This window comes from Mustela putorius, unplaced genomic scaffold (assembly GCF_011764305.1).
Source record: "Mustela putorius furo isolate JIRA1106 unplaced genomic scaffold, ASM1176430v1.1 tig00000874_pilon_pilon_pilon, whole genome shotgun sequence".
In the NCBI taxonomy this organism is placed as follows: Eukaryota; Metazoa; Chordata; class Mammalia; order Carnivora; family Mustelidae; genus Mustela; species Mustela putorius.
Genome location: NW_025421505.1, coordinates 7,865,793 through 7,879,909, shown reverse-complemented (window position 1 = coordinate 7,879,909; position 14,117 = coordinate 7,865,793). Strand labels below are relative to the sequence as shown.

General features: G+C 55.8%; 1 protein-coding gene across 3 annotated transcripts; it reads left to right on the top strand.

The window, feature by feature from the left end:
- Positions 1–796: 796 nt before the first annotated feature.
- Positions 797–12,208, top strand: CDC25B (cell division cycle 25B). Of its 3 annotated transcripts, none has more exons than XM_045086041.1 (16): positions 803–2,770; positions 3,611–3,720; positions 4,439–4,562; positions 6,619–6,660; positions 6,875–6,911; positions 7,155–7,277; positions 7,384–7,506; positions 7,680–7,814; positions 8,201–8,281; positions 8,372–8,548; positions 8,719–8,814; positions 9,419–9,481; positions 9,639–9,737; positions 9,842–9,975; positions 10,680–10,791; positions 10,941–12,208. In XM_045086041.1, the coding sequence occupies exons 1-16, from the start codon at positions 2,571–2,573 to the stop codon at positions 11,079–11,081; spliced, it is 1,797 nt and encodes a 598-aa protein (XP_044941976.1). In that variant the 5' UTR covers positions 803–2,570; the 3' UTR covers positions 11,082–12,208. The 3 variants fall into 3 exon arrangements, with proteins under 3 accessions (XP_044941977.1, XP_044941976.1, XP_004772906.1); XM_004772849.3 differs by having other exon boundaries at positions 807–2,770; positions 4,511–4,562; XM_045086042.1 differs by lacking the exons at positions 10,680–10,791; positions 10,941–12,208 and adding an exon at positions 10,503–10,660 and having other exon boundaries at positions 797–2,770.
- The last annotated feature ends 1,909 nt before the right edge of the window (positions 12,209–14,117 follow it).

Sequence of the window (14,117 nt, the reverse complement as noted above, 5' to 3'; positions counted from 1 at the left end):
AGAGAGAGAGAGAGGGAAGCAGGCTCCCCGCTGAGCAGAGAGCCCGATGCGGGCCTCGATCCCAGGACCCTGAGATCATGACCTGAGCCGAAGGCAGCGGCTTAACCCACTGAGCCACCCAGGCGCCCTCTTTTCCTATTTTTTAATGTGGCTACTAGGAAATTTTAAATTAGGTATGTGGCTCATATCTGTGCCTCCCCATTATGTTTCAGTTGCCCAGGACTGTCTCCAGACTATCTCCAGAATATCCAAGAGACTCATATTGGTGGCTGCCTCTAGGCAGGGGTCCTGAAGGTTTGTGTAGAGTGGGAGACTAGACTTTTCAATGCTGTTTTGCACCATTTGAATTTTCTCCTTTGTTTGAATTTTTGGTACCATGACCCAATTTTTAAAAACCACTTAACATGTCACAAAGCATGACAGAAAAGGCACTAGAAAAGTGAGTCCCACAAAGAAGATGCTGTGCAGCAATAGGCTTAGAGAAGCAGAAGGATTTTGCAAACATGTGATAATTTTCTCTTCTTTTCTGCCAGGGCACTGGGGTCACACCAGACCCGGTTAAGCAAGCCCAGAGCTTGATATGTACAATCCAGAGCCTGGGTATTCCTTTTATGGGGAGTGGAGCTTTCCCCAGCCCAGAACTATCATTGTAACCAAGACCTGGCTGGATGGGAGGAGTCAATCCTCATGATATGATTGCAAATATTTATTTTAGCTTATTTTTGTTGATTAGCTTTTTTTTTTTTTTTTTAAAGATTTTCTTTATGTATTTGAGAGAGAGAGAGAGAGAGAGAGAGCATGAGAGGGGAGAAGGTCAGAGGGAGAAGCAGACTCCCCATGGAACTGGAAACCTGGCATGGGACTCAATCCGGGGACTCAAGGATCATGACCTGGGCCTAAGGCAGTGGCTTAACCAACTGCACCTTTTCTTACTTTCTCTCTCTCTCTCTTTTCTTTCATTGAGCACATAATCTGTGATCTAATTGGCAAAAGGAAATTCAGGAAGATACACAGAGCTGATGTATGGAATGCTCTGGAATGACCCCTCTGTGATCCTGGCCTCTCATTGGACCAGAGGTGACCTGAGTGTGGAATTTGAGAGGATTCAAGAGTGTAATACTCCCCTTCCTTTTGTTGGTCACACACACACACACACACACACACACACCTCCCCACACCCTGTAGAAGTGTGTGTGTGTGTGTGTTGGATGGGAGTAATCCCTGCTGGGTTGATTTCGAAAATGCAATCCCTCAGTTTTCTTTCTGGTCTTCGAGGTGGGAAGCCTCACAGACGGTCTCCTCGATCACTCACCCTGCTCCCCAGGACAGTCACATCCTGGGCTGTGAGTAGTGGCTGGAGGTTGGGAGCTGGACCCTTGATCCAGTTGGATGAACCAGGAACGTACCTGAAACCTCAGCCCTGTCCAGCAGGAAGCACAGCACCCGACACATCACAGAAGCTGAACAAAATGTTGGGAGAAGGAAATGTCATGATCTGCATGCTCAGTTTAAACTAGTGAAAGATTCAGTTTCCCTGGCCATCAAAGAAACGTCAACTAAATAGTGTGATGCCATTGACCTCACTTTAGCCAAACCCTCAGTGGGCATGAGATAGTTCCATAACTTGGTTCTGAGGTGGAAGCCACCTTCTTTGGTTCCAATCGCCAAAACCTATGGCTAGGTTAGCCATTAGAGCCTCCTCTGAGGCTGTTGGAGAAAACTGGACCCCTTGGGGTCACAGATAACCTGGGGCCCCATGAGTTACACGGGACCCCCACCTCCGGTCTACCTCCTGTGAGGGTTGGGGGAGGCTCCGCTTGGCAATTACGCTTCACCGACACTCCGCGCTGCGGGTCGAGCGGGCAGGAAGGCTTCAGGAGCTCCTGGGGTGAATTTCTGCTTTGCCACTTGCCCCGTGTGACCTTGAACGAGCTAATGAAGTTTTCCACGCCTCAGCGCCCGGGTTGGTAGAGTGGCGAACACAGTCCGCACCGCGTAGCCGTGTCTGGCAAACTCCCGGAGTGGAGCCTACTGGTGGGTGTAGGTGATGTTAAATCGGGGGGGGGGGGTCCCTGGGAGACCACCCTAGAGGCTGTGGCTTCCTCAGGGACCTTCTCCGCCGGGGATAACTCCAAACACATCCCGAGAAGCAGAATTTGGGCAGCCAAGATCTGGAGTCCAGGCTGGGGCGGCGGGGTGCGGCGCGTGGAGGCTTAGGCGAAACCCCCAGCCCTTAGCCGGGACCAGATTCGGGAACTGGGCTGGGCCGGGCTGGTCAGCCTCCGCGCCTTTCACCCCGCGGGCCCCGCCTTCGGTCCCGCCTTCTCCTAACCCGCGCCCCCATTGGTGGCGGCCGGCGGCGCGGCCGCTGTTATTTTTCGAATATATAAGGAGGTGGAGGTGGCAGCTGCTGCTTAGAGGCTTCCCGGACTGGCGGCCGGTCCCTGCGTCCCTCCACCCCGCCCCACCCTCCCCGCTTCCCTCTCCTCCCTCGCTCCGACCCCGTGGCTCTTCCTCCCTCCCTCCCCCACCCCGGGCCCGCTCCCCACCTCGCCCCGGCCAGCTGTGCGATGGAGCTGCCCCCACCGGAGCCCGCGCCGGACCCGGCTCTCAGTCCGGCGGGAGTGCGGGGTGGTACCGAGCGTCCCAGCCACCTCCTGGGCCTCCAGCTGGGAGCTCATGGCCTCGTGGGGTCCCCGGAGCGCGCGGCTGCTTCCTCGCCGGTCACCAGCCTGACCCAGACCATGCACAACCTCGCCGGGCTCGGCAGGTAGGACGCCCGCGCACTGCGATGCTGGGTGTGGGGTGTTGGTCCCGGGCCTCCCGTGGAACCCGGCGTGGGAGGCAAATCTGGGAAGCGGAGTGGGGAGGTGTCCTGGGTAGTGCCTACTTCAGGGACCCGGGACTACGGCGTGAGGCCAGGTCTGTGCTGCGCACACTCTCGAGGTGACTTGCTGTTGGCAACACAAGACACTGGAGTTGGGACCACCGGTCCCATTCCCCCCCACTCCCCACCCCTGCCTCCCGCGTGCCTCCAGCACGCTGGCTCCCTACTGTCTGCCCTTATCCACTATTTTGCCGAGCCTGGAGTGGGAACTTGAGGGTGGCAGAGAAGGCTGATTCCCTTCTGTCCTTGCCCCTGCTCCCTCCACCCCCAGTTCTTTCCTGAGGTTAAGGGGTTAAACACTGGTCCTGCTTCCTGAGCAACCTGCAGTGTCCAGGCTGGGTTGCCCTCAGCAGCAATGCAGACCTAAGTCTTGCCCTGGCTCCAAAAAGGCTTGTGGATGGATAGGGGCCTGAGGAGTCCCCAGGAAGACCCTCCAGGGCTACTCTGCTGCCCTGCCATCCCCAGAATGGCCCTCAACCCACCTCCTTGCTCTTGCCCTGGGCTCACCTCCCCCTGAACCCAGGAGGACCTTTCTTAATCAACAAAGAAAAGCTATTAGTGCCTCTGCAGAAAACCTGAGAAGAGGGCAGGCCCTCAGAGCCCTCCCTGGGGCAGGGGTGAGCCCTTCAGAGGTGGGTGGCTGGTGGGAACATGGATGGGCCAGCTAGCCCTTGAGCCCCACATTGACGTTTCTCCTTCCCTGGGACCCTGTTGCCTTCCCAGTGAGACTCCAAAGCATCAGGCAGGCAGCCTGCTCTCATGCCTGTCCCTGTCCCGGCGGCGGGCATCTGAATCCTCCCTGTCCTCCCAGTCCTCTGAATCTTCTGATGCAGGTGAGGCTCAGGGGTACCATGGGGCTTGCGGGGGGGGGGGGTGCTGAGTCTCTCCACTTCACTGCTGATCAAACTAACATCTTCCCCACAACCTGGTGGGCCCAGGAGCCTGCAGCTGCCCACCTCTGGTGGGGCTCCCCACATCCAGCCCAGATGGGCTGAGCGGGTGGTAGGGTGGGGCCCTCTTGGGGAGATGAGATCTTACCTATTTAAAACCAGGCGCCAAAGTCCCTGAACCACAGCCCCAGCTGGGAGGCATTAGGGTTGAATGTTGGTCATTTTATAATGTTCACTTGCCTTCAGCGGTAACCTTTTCTTTTAAAAGTTACTATCTCTTCTAGAACAAATTAAACCAGCTTAAGAAAAATGCTTAGCAAAGTTTTGGCTTAAAGCCTGTACAGCTGAGGGGCACCTGGGTGGCGCAGTGGGTAAAGCACCTGCCTTTGGCTCAGGTCATGGTCCCAGGATCCTGGGATCAAATCCCACATCAGGCTCCCTGCTCAGCAGGGAATCTGCTTCTCTCTCTCTCAAATAAATAAATTAAATATTAAAAAATATAAAACGTATACAAGGGAGTTTCTGTAGTAAGGAGGGAGTAGAGCCCTGCCCAATTTGGGGGGCAGTGTATTAGCCCTTGGTGTTCATGGGCAGGGTTTTGTTTCATTTTTTTAATGTATCAAGATCTAAACTAGAAACAGTTTTTCCTCTCTCTGAACAGAACTGGGACATGGTGGGGGAATGTGTGCAGAGGATGTCACTACTTTCAAACCAAGGTGCTCTGTCCCCCCAGGTCTGTGTATGGATTCTCCCAGCCCCATGGACCCCAAGATGGCAGAGCGGACGTGAGTAAAGGGATCCCCACTACCAAGGAGTTGGCGCCTACCTTTGAGAATCCTAGTTTCAGCATACACCCACCAGGGAAAGTCTGGGAGAGTGGCCAGTCCCCTTCAATCCACATGTGGGGGTGACCTTTTGATCTCCCAAGTCCTGAGATTCTGCTTCCTGTCTCAGAGCAGGGTCTGCTCCCACAGGAGCAGCTGAGTGTGGGCTCAGAGCCAGGTGGTGGAGATAGAGGCTTATGGGAGCACTGGATACTTCAGCAAGCCCCTGGCCTGTGAGAATACAGGTCTGGTGTATGTCCCTTTTTTCTTTTGCTTATACACATCATTTTTTTTTTCTATGAAACATCACAATTTTAGGGCGCCTGGGTGGCTCAGTGGGTTAAGCCGCTGCCTTCGGCTCAGGTCATGATCTCAGAGTCCTGGGATCGAGTCCCACATCGGGCTCTCTGCTCAGCGGAGAGCCTGCTTCCCTCTCTCTCTCTCTCTGCCTGCCTCTCCATCTACTTGTGATTTCTCTCTGTCAAATAAAAAAAAAAAAAAAAAAAAAAAATAGAAACATCACAATTTTAAAATATGGTCTAATGAATTCAAAACCTTTAATTCACTGTAGGCCAAACAGAAACAGTTGTGACAGGTTGATTCAGCCCTTGGCCATCCTATCAGCAACCTCTGGCTTCAGGGACACTTTCCTGCCAACCCCTGGACCAGGCCCTTTATGAGAGAGAGAGTGGTGAGGGAGTTGTACTCAGGATAGGTCCTTCCTCCTGGGTTGTGGGGCATGAGTAGTATCTTCTAGAGCACAGCTGTCCCTATCCAGCTGTTAGAGCCCTGGCAGGGAGAGCAGCTGCCAGGCATTAGTGGGGACAGCTGGGCATCCCCAGACTGGGCAGAGGGACTATGGCTTTGGGGTTAGGGCAGTGGCTTTCTTTCCTCCCACTGCCTTTGATCGAACTGGGCTGGGCTACAAGATTTGTTCACAAACAGGAAACAGGGAGAGAACTGGGTGGGGGTGGGGGGACTGCAGGTTGACAAGCCAGAACTGTCCCTGCTTTACTCCTGCAGCGTAGGCACAGATGGGAAACCAAGCCAATAAAATTCATCATTTCTAATGCCAGGTTATCTGGGTACAACCCTGCCCCAGCCCTGGGAGTCATGCCCCTAACACTAGCCCTCTGTGGTCCTCTCCCCCCCGCCAACCTTTCCACCTGCTTTGACGGTTACAGTTTCTCAGAAAGAAGCGTGTGTGTGTGTGTGTGTGTGTGCGCGCGCGCGTGCGCGCGCGCGCCTCAGCTCACATAGACACACAAAAGCCCCGCATGGCAGGTGGTCTCTGGTAACATAGCTAGGGGGTGGGGCCTATCTACAGAAGCTTGTGCCCCAGCCTCAAAAGGAACATCTGTTGGAATTCTTTGCCGGCTGGCCTCTTCTAAGGCGGGAGAAGGGGGTGGGATGGAGGCTTGGTCCTAGAAAATTCCATAGGAGGGAGGAGAGGATATGACCCTGAACATTTGTCACTAGGGGGTCTGGCATAGCACACTGTGGCTGATTCGGGAGCACATTAAACCAGGCCCCTCTCCCTGGGGGAGCTGGGACAGCCCCCACACAAGGGAAGGGAAGCTCAGTCTTGCTGGCATCCAGGCCCTGGAGATACCCACATTGTCAGCCACAGTCTGTCATCATGGGACGGATGGATGACTTTCCTGGCGGCCATATGGCCCCACTGAGGTGATTTGCATACAGGTGGAAGGCCTGTGGGCAAGCTGGCAAGACCGTTGCCTTGGTAGCGCCTCAGCCACCCTGTGACCTCCCCCAGCTGTCTCTGTTGCTCCATTCTCTGGGCCCTCTTCCATTCAGGGCAGGCTTCAAAATCTCAGGCTGCTTCTCCTCTCCCCCCTCCCCAATACCTGGACCCCTGAGAGTCCCCATTCTTCCCTCTCCTTTCTACTGACCTGAGCCCTGGCCCCAGGCCTTGTGGATGGAAAGAGGGGGCTGATGCTGGGACTGGGCTTTGGGCTGTAGGGGGAGGTGGGCTGCATGGGACTTTTCTCTCTTCTAGGTTTGAGCAGGCCATCCAGGCAGCAAGCCGGGTCATCCGAAAGTAAGTGTCCCAGACTTCCTCAAGCAGGCTCTGGAGGTCCACCTACCCCAGGCTCTCACCATGCCCTCCACTGGATGGAGTAGGCATGGGAAAGGTGCTCTCCCATTGCCTTCCCCAGGGATGTGCAGGGATTTGTGCCAGAGGGCCATCCTGCATGCTCTCCTGCACGGCCCCCTACTCTCCAGCCCTGACGTCTCCCTGTTTCTTCCTGCAGCGAGCAGTTTGCCATTCGACGTTTCCAGTCCCTGCCGGTGAGTACCCTCTGAGGTCTGACACTGGAGGCTCAGGCCCTGGCCAGGCTGGAGGAGGGGCAGGAGGGATCTGGGGTCACCTCCCAGAGGGCAGACTTGAAACCGTCTGGTGTCCCTGGTCTGGCTGTGGGAGATGGGGTTTTGGAGGTGGGGGAGTCAGAGGAGGGACAGGAGAAGGTAGGGTCAGGGCTGGTGCCAGAGGAATAGAGCCTTCAGTCCTTCCTGCCCTACCTGGCTCTCTAGGTGAGGCTTCTGGGCCACAGCCCTGTGCTGCGGAACATCACCAACTCCCAAGCACCTGGCCGCTGGAGGAAGAGTGAGGCGTGTGGCCGAGCTGCCCGAAGCTCTGAGGAGGACAAAGAGAATGTACGCTTCCAGAAGGCTGGAGTGGGAGAACGTCAGGGGGATAAGGAAGAAGGTGTGCTGGGATGGTTCTCTGGCATTCGATGACACTCTTCCATGTTGCCCACAGGATGGATTTGTCTTCAAGATGCCATGGGAACCCCCACATCCCAGCCATGCCCATGCTTTGGCAGAGTGGGCCGACCGCAGGGAAGCCTTTGCCCAGAGACCAAACTCAGCCCCTGACCTGATGGTACACTGGGAGAAAGGAACCCTGCAGGGTGGGCTTTTGTGCAGTGTGGGCACCCCTGGAGGCAGCCTGGGTGGGGAGGAGGAGGGGGACCCTGAACCCAGCGGCAGTGGGAACCTTTTCTGTGCCTCAGGTCCCACCCCTGAGCAGTCTGTGGCTGTTCCCCCCCAACACAGTGTCTCACCCCCGAGCAAAAGATGGAAGTAGAGGAGCTGAGTCCCCCTGCCCGAGGCCGATTCTCCCTGACTGCCACCGAGGGGGCCTCCGAGGAAGATGATGGATTTGTGGACCTCCTGGAGAGCGACTTAAAGGTAACCAGCCTTGCCTCACCAGGCACTTGACCTCCCTTGTCCCGGGATCTCCCAAAAGAGGAAAGCCCTGATCTCCCGCCAGGAGAACATGACTTCATTCTGATGTCAGAAGAGGAATGCAAGCTGATGGAGTCATGGTGCAGCCTCTGGCCTAGCAGACTCTGGCCTACCAGAAACTGGCAGGTGGCTGAAGCTGCAGGGAGGGAGGGCGCTGCAGGACAGAGGCAAGGCCGGCCCTCCCTCATGGTCACATTTCTCAGCAAGTGGGGCCCTGCAGTTTCCTGGTTCTGGGGTATTGCCCCATGTGGCTATGCTGGAGGACCTGGGGCCTAAGGGGTTGGCCTTTGCCCGTGGGTGTGACCATCCTCTTGCTGATTTGGCCTCAGGATGACAAGACAGTACCCCCAGGCATGGAGAGCCTCATTAGCGCCCCACTGGTCAAGACCTCAGAAAAGGAGGAGGAGCAGGTGGGTCTCTGAGGGGCTGCCCCAGAACTGGGAGGGCTGGTAGGGGGGAGGGGGGAGGTACTCTGACCCCCGAACTGCCACCCCTGCCAGGACCTCATCATGTACAGCAAATGCCAGCGGCTCTTCCGCTCTCCATCCATGCCCTGCAGCGTGATCCGACCCATCCTCAAGAGGTTGGAGCGGCCCCACGACAGGGACCTGCCCACACAGAACAAGCGCAGGAGGAGTGTGACCCCTCCAGAGGAGCAGCAGGAGGCCGAGGAACCTGTGGGTGCCCTCCTGGGGAGGGGCTGGGCAGCTACTGTCCAAGTCCACCCCGCCAGCACACCTGGGCGGGGTTTGTGGCAGTGGGCAAGGTGCAGGGAGAGAGGTGGCAGCCACACAGGGATGCTGAGGAGCAGCCTGGCCCCTGACCCTGGTCACCATCTACCCCGCAGAAAGCCCGTGTCCTCCGCTCCAAGTCCTTGTGTCACGATGAGATTGAGACTATCCTGGACAGTGACCACCGGGAACTGATTGGGGATTACTCCAAGGTATGAGCAATGGGGACCCTCGGGAGGCTCGATCCCTAACTGTGTGGCCCCCTGAGCTCAGAAGCTGCTTTGGTACCTCCTCCCTCCATCCCACCCCTGGTTTTGTCCAGCACAGCTTCTTCTTTATTCTCACCTAGACTCCTCTCTCTGGCTGTCCTTGGTCTCCTGACTCTACTCCAGATCTGTCTGTGGTGTCGGTTGTGTTTCAACCTTGGAAAACATTTCCAAACTAATATCCGGCTTGGAACCTCCTCGGGCCTCATGCGGGGGCCTTGACAGAGTGTGAAGCAGGAGGTGGGGAGTTCATCTCTTCTGTTCCCTTCTGCATTTCCCCTTGGAAGGGATTGTTCCCTGGATGTCAGGCCCAAGAGGCGTCTCTTGGTTGCTATGGGAACCAGAGCTGAATTTGAAGGTCAAAGCAGGTGTGGCTTTCTGAGCTTGGGAAAGAAACTATCCTTTCTAGGCTCCTAGTCTTGCCAATTTCATCTTTTCTTCTTCTGCTGCTCCTTCTTCTTCCTCCTCCTCCTCCTCTTCTTCTTCTCTCTTTCTCTCTCTCTCTCTCCTCCCCCTCTGCCTCTCTCAATCTCTCTCCCCTTCTCTTCAGGCTTTCCTTCTGCAGACTGTGGATGGAAAGCACCAAGATCTCAAGTACATCTCACCAGAAACGGTACGTGGGGGAAAGCCATTCTCCAGGCACATTTGGGATGGCCATTTGCCTGTTAGCTTTCCTTGGGGATGGGCTGTAAGGCCAGACCGGTGGTAGGGTTGGGGTCAGCCCCCATCTGCTAGCCTGACCTGCTGGGACCCACCTCTGTGGCCCACAGATGGCAGCCTTGCTGGTGGGCAAGTTCAGCAACATCGTGGAGAGGTTTGTGATTGTGGACTGCAGGTACCCCTACGAGTACGAAGGCGGGCACATCAAGGTGAGGCGGGCTGATGGGGACAGGCCCTGAAAGTTGGGGATGGCCAAGGGTGGATGTGCCATCCAGCCCCAGGGCTGTGGCCTGACCTCCAGCTCCTCTGGCAGACTGCCGTGAACCTGCCCCTGGAACGGGATGCTGAGACCTTCCTGCTGCAGAGCCCCATCACACCCTGTAATCTGGACAAGAGGATCATCCTCATTTTCCACTGTGAATTCTCATCTGAGCGCGGTCCCCGCATGTGAGTCTGCTAGCTAGTGTTTGCTCCTGACCTTCCTGCTCAGGCTTTGGGGTGCTGGAACCATCTGCTGCCCAAGAGGCCTGAGCCCAGCCCCAGCCCCCACCTAGATCTGGGCCTCTAGTCCCCTGGCACCCCAGAGCAGACGTTCACCCTCCCTTCCTGTGCATGGCACCCTCTCCCTACCTCCTCCCCATCCTTCCCATCAGGCCTATGTCCACCCTCCATCCATTGTCACCACCCCTCCCCTCTCAAGATTTGCTTCCAAGTCTCCAGCAGTGTCCGTAATATCCAAGGGCCCTGTCCCTCAGCTATGCAGAGCCTTCCAGGGTTTGACTGATCTTTCTGCTCCCCGACTCTCGTGCTCACCAAGTCTCATGCGGACCTCCTGAAAAGATCTCTCTAATTCTGTCCACTTCTCTCTGTTATGCTTCCCCTTCTCTGTCCAGGTCCGTTATCTCTAACAAAGATTATGAACTGCCTTCTAGAAACAACTCCCTTGATTTACCTCCTTCCTTCCATCTCTCCAGCCTCCTCTGGTTCCCGTAGCCAGACGATTTAAAAGCATTCTTATGGCTGACATTCCTGCACTCAAGCCTTCTGTGGCTCCCCAAGGCCCACAAAAGACTGGGTGCAAAGAACAGGTCTCCTGAGGTATATCCTGCCCTACCACCCAGCTCTGACCCGCACGCCCCTGCTGGTCGCAGGTGCCGTTTCATCAGAGAGCGTGACAGAGCTGCCAACGACTACCCCAGCCTCTACTATCCTGAGATGTATATCCTCAAGGGCGGCTATAAGGAGTTCTTCCCCCAACACCCGGTACCATGGGGAGGGGCGCGGCTGAAGCCTTCCTGGGAGGGCTGGACTGCAGGGAAGGGCTCGGTCAGCCTGTGGCCCAAGGAGAAGGGAGGTTTCCTCGAAAAGTTCCCCATCCCCCCATATTGACGGACCCTCCCATCCTGCCCTAGACCTTCTGTGAGCCCCAGGACTACCGGCCCATGAACCACGAAGCCTTCAGGGAAGAGCTGAAGACTTTCCGCCTCAAGACCCGAAGCTGGGCTGGGGAGCGGAGCCGGCGGGAGCTCTGCAGCCGCCTGCAGGATCAGTGAAGGGCTGGTGCCAGTCCTGCCTGCCTCCTTTGCCTTGCTGCGTGGGTGCCGGCCTCCCAGGGGCCTGTGGGGCTGAGGGTCTGCTCGAGGCCCCAACTGCCCTCCAGGGGAAAGACCGTGAGGGTGTCCTGTCCATCCGCACCCAGCCCCAATCCTCATGTCTTGCTGCAATCATATTCCACATCCTCACACGGCCTCTACCCCAGCCCAGCCCCAGGGAGAGCCCAGCCTGTTGACTTGGTGAAACTGGATTAAGTCCAGCTCAAAGGAAGTATTTTGTGTCCCACAGGAACATTTTTGCTTTTTCTCCTTCCTTGTTTGAGTTAACCCTTTGTCTTCTTGTGTCCAGAAAAGCCGCCCTCTTTCCCAGGGGCTCTGTTTGTTTGTGTCTAGGAGAAAGCAACACCTTGCCACCCCCCCCCCCTGCCCCGGGGCGCTGGCACTCCTGGATGTGTCTGTCAAGATCCCTTTCTCTTCCTCTTTCCCATCCTTCCACTTGAACACCTCTAGCACAAACAGAAGCTCTTACTCTTTCCTGTTTCAGTGTTACCTGCTTGCTTGTCTCCTTCGTCTGATTTGGTGCCCATCTCGGGAGATGCATGGGCTCGGATCCCGGCTCCTCTCTCCACTTGGGGTTAGAGACTCCAACCATTAATTAGCCACTCGGCCCTGGTTTCTGATGCCTCAGAAAGGGATGACCTCCTTGGGGGGGCCGTTGGGCAAGGGCTAAGGTCTGCAGCTCAGCCCCCACTGCTGTGAACTCCGGGGTCCGATTGGTCAGAACTTGCTGCTCTCTTGTTGTGCGTGGACAGATGGATGAATGGATGGATGGCAGATGGATGGAGAGCCAGAGATGCCCAATGTCCAGCACACACAAATGGCTGAGTGGAAGCATTTCAGTGAGCGTGACCGCCTGCGGCAAGAACGGATGTGTGTCAGTCTGTGTGGACAAAATCTTTACATGTTAAGCTTTGGAGTTACTCAAGACAAAATGTTGTGGAAGCGGCAAAGCCAAGGACAGAGCCACGTCTGGATTCTGAATCTCAGGATGTGTGGAGGGCTGTGTTTGAAGGCCCTGTTGACTCATCTGTCCGGGCCTTGGGTCAATAAAGCACCGAGCAAGTGGAGTAACCTGCCTCGTGTCCTGTGGGCCTCTGACAAGACCGTGGCGCACCCTGAGGGCAGGATAGAGTGAGGGCAGGTCAGCAGATAGGGCTCCAATTCCCATACCTTGCTCTTCACACTTCCTCCCTTTGCAGCTGTTGCATTGTCAGGAATTTTCTTCCCCCATCTTTTATTCACCCTTCGAGACTCCATTTCAAAGGTCGCCTCCTCCCAGAAGCCTTCCTTCCTGCCCCATCAGAGAAATGACTTTCTTCTCTGTACACTCAGCACCCAGCAGAGGTTCTACCAACTGGGAGATGCCAAGTTCAAGATCAAGAGAGTGGAAAAGGGCCAGTCTGGGAGAACCAGTCCCAGGCCCAAACCTGGGATCTTGGGAAATTCCCTCAGAATACCCCTGCAGGCGACCTCCTCCCCTAGATGTGAGTCTGTGATTGTAGGACCTCCTTTGAACAAGTAAGGTAATGGCCTGATACAGAGTACATACAACATGTCAGGCACCATTACCACTTTGTCGAAGTTCATCTACCTTCTGAACTAGGTGGTGCCAATGATTGTTGGCTCCATTTTGCAGATGGGAAAATGGAGGCGATTTCCTACCAGAGCAACAAGAGACTCTAGATTCCTAGGCTGAGTCTAAATGATGCTTGCCCTGTCTCCAGCTTTTCTCCCAAGATTCTTATGCCCAAAGGTTGGGGCTTACCCTCCAACACTCCTCCCACAAGGGCACAATGGCTGGGGAGGGGGTGTTGGGGTGTGGCTTTGATGGTCTGGGGATACTGGGCCTTTGCTTAGGAAGAGAGGGGCTTTGAGAGCTCCAGAAGCCCTCTCCATTGAGCAGGCAGCTGATACCAAGGATAACATTTATTTGGGTGAGGGGACTTGCCCCAGAAAAGGAAAAGTAGCTGTGTAGACCCCCAAGGAACAGTGAGAAACAGGGAGAGAGCTCTGGGCACTGTTCCACTGAGATCTGCCAGCTCCACTCTGCTTAGGTGGTCTTGGGAAGCTCCATTCCATCCTTCCTGATTATACAAAGGAGGAAGGCTGCTGGATGCCCAGAAAGGGCATATGCTTGCCCCCAAGTCACACAGCAGATACAAGCAGAGCAGGCATTTCAGCTGCCTAGGATTCTCCCACTCTTCACCTCCTGCCACCGTCCCAGCCAAGGGGGTGGGATCAGGCTGCCTGACTTCTGCTCTGGGTGTCAAATTTCCACTCCGTGGGTTAGGAGCAGGCCACGTGGGGAAGAGGGAGCAATGGGTGCTGAGAGTTTAACAAGGCCCAGGCTGTGTGCCAGGTGCTGACATCTGAGGCTACATCTGTCCCACCATCCGAAGCACAGCTGTGGTCACAAGACCTTTAGACTGTTCTAGACACTTGCATATTGTTTCTTAAGCTTACAAGGTTGGTATATAGCTCATTTTGCAGAAGAGGAGGAAGAGGCAGGGAGAGGGCCTTGGTTAACCAGGAAACAAAACTTTCCCCAGAGAAGGTCCTGGTGCTGGCCTATACCCCGTGGGGAGTAGGCTTGAGCCTGGGGAAGGGAGTTCCAGAGGTTTGCCCCTCCAGCTCAGGCCAGGACCCCATCTACCTGGGAAGTTCAGGGGATGGGGTAGAGATGTTCCAGTTCCTCCTCTCCCCCCAGCCAGAGAAGCTGTAACTTTCTTCCTGGGTGCTCATAAAGGGGAGCAGATCTGGCAAGGAAGCTGTTTAAAAACCTGGGCTGCTGGCCAGTTTTAAAGGTTGTTTTGCTTGGGCCAGGGCGGGGCAGAAATTCCAGCCCTGGAGCAGCCGTGTGCAGCTTGCTTCTGTGAGTAAAGGGCTTTGTGGGGCCAGGCACAGGCAGGGAGCTGGCCAAGTCAGTGGGCACTGGTGGGGTCTGGGCATCATCTGAATTGCTCACTAGATCCCTTG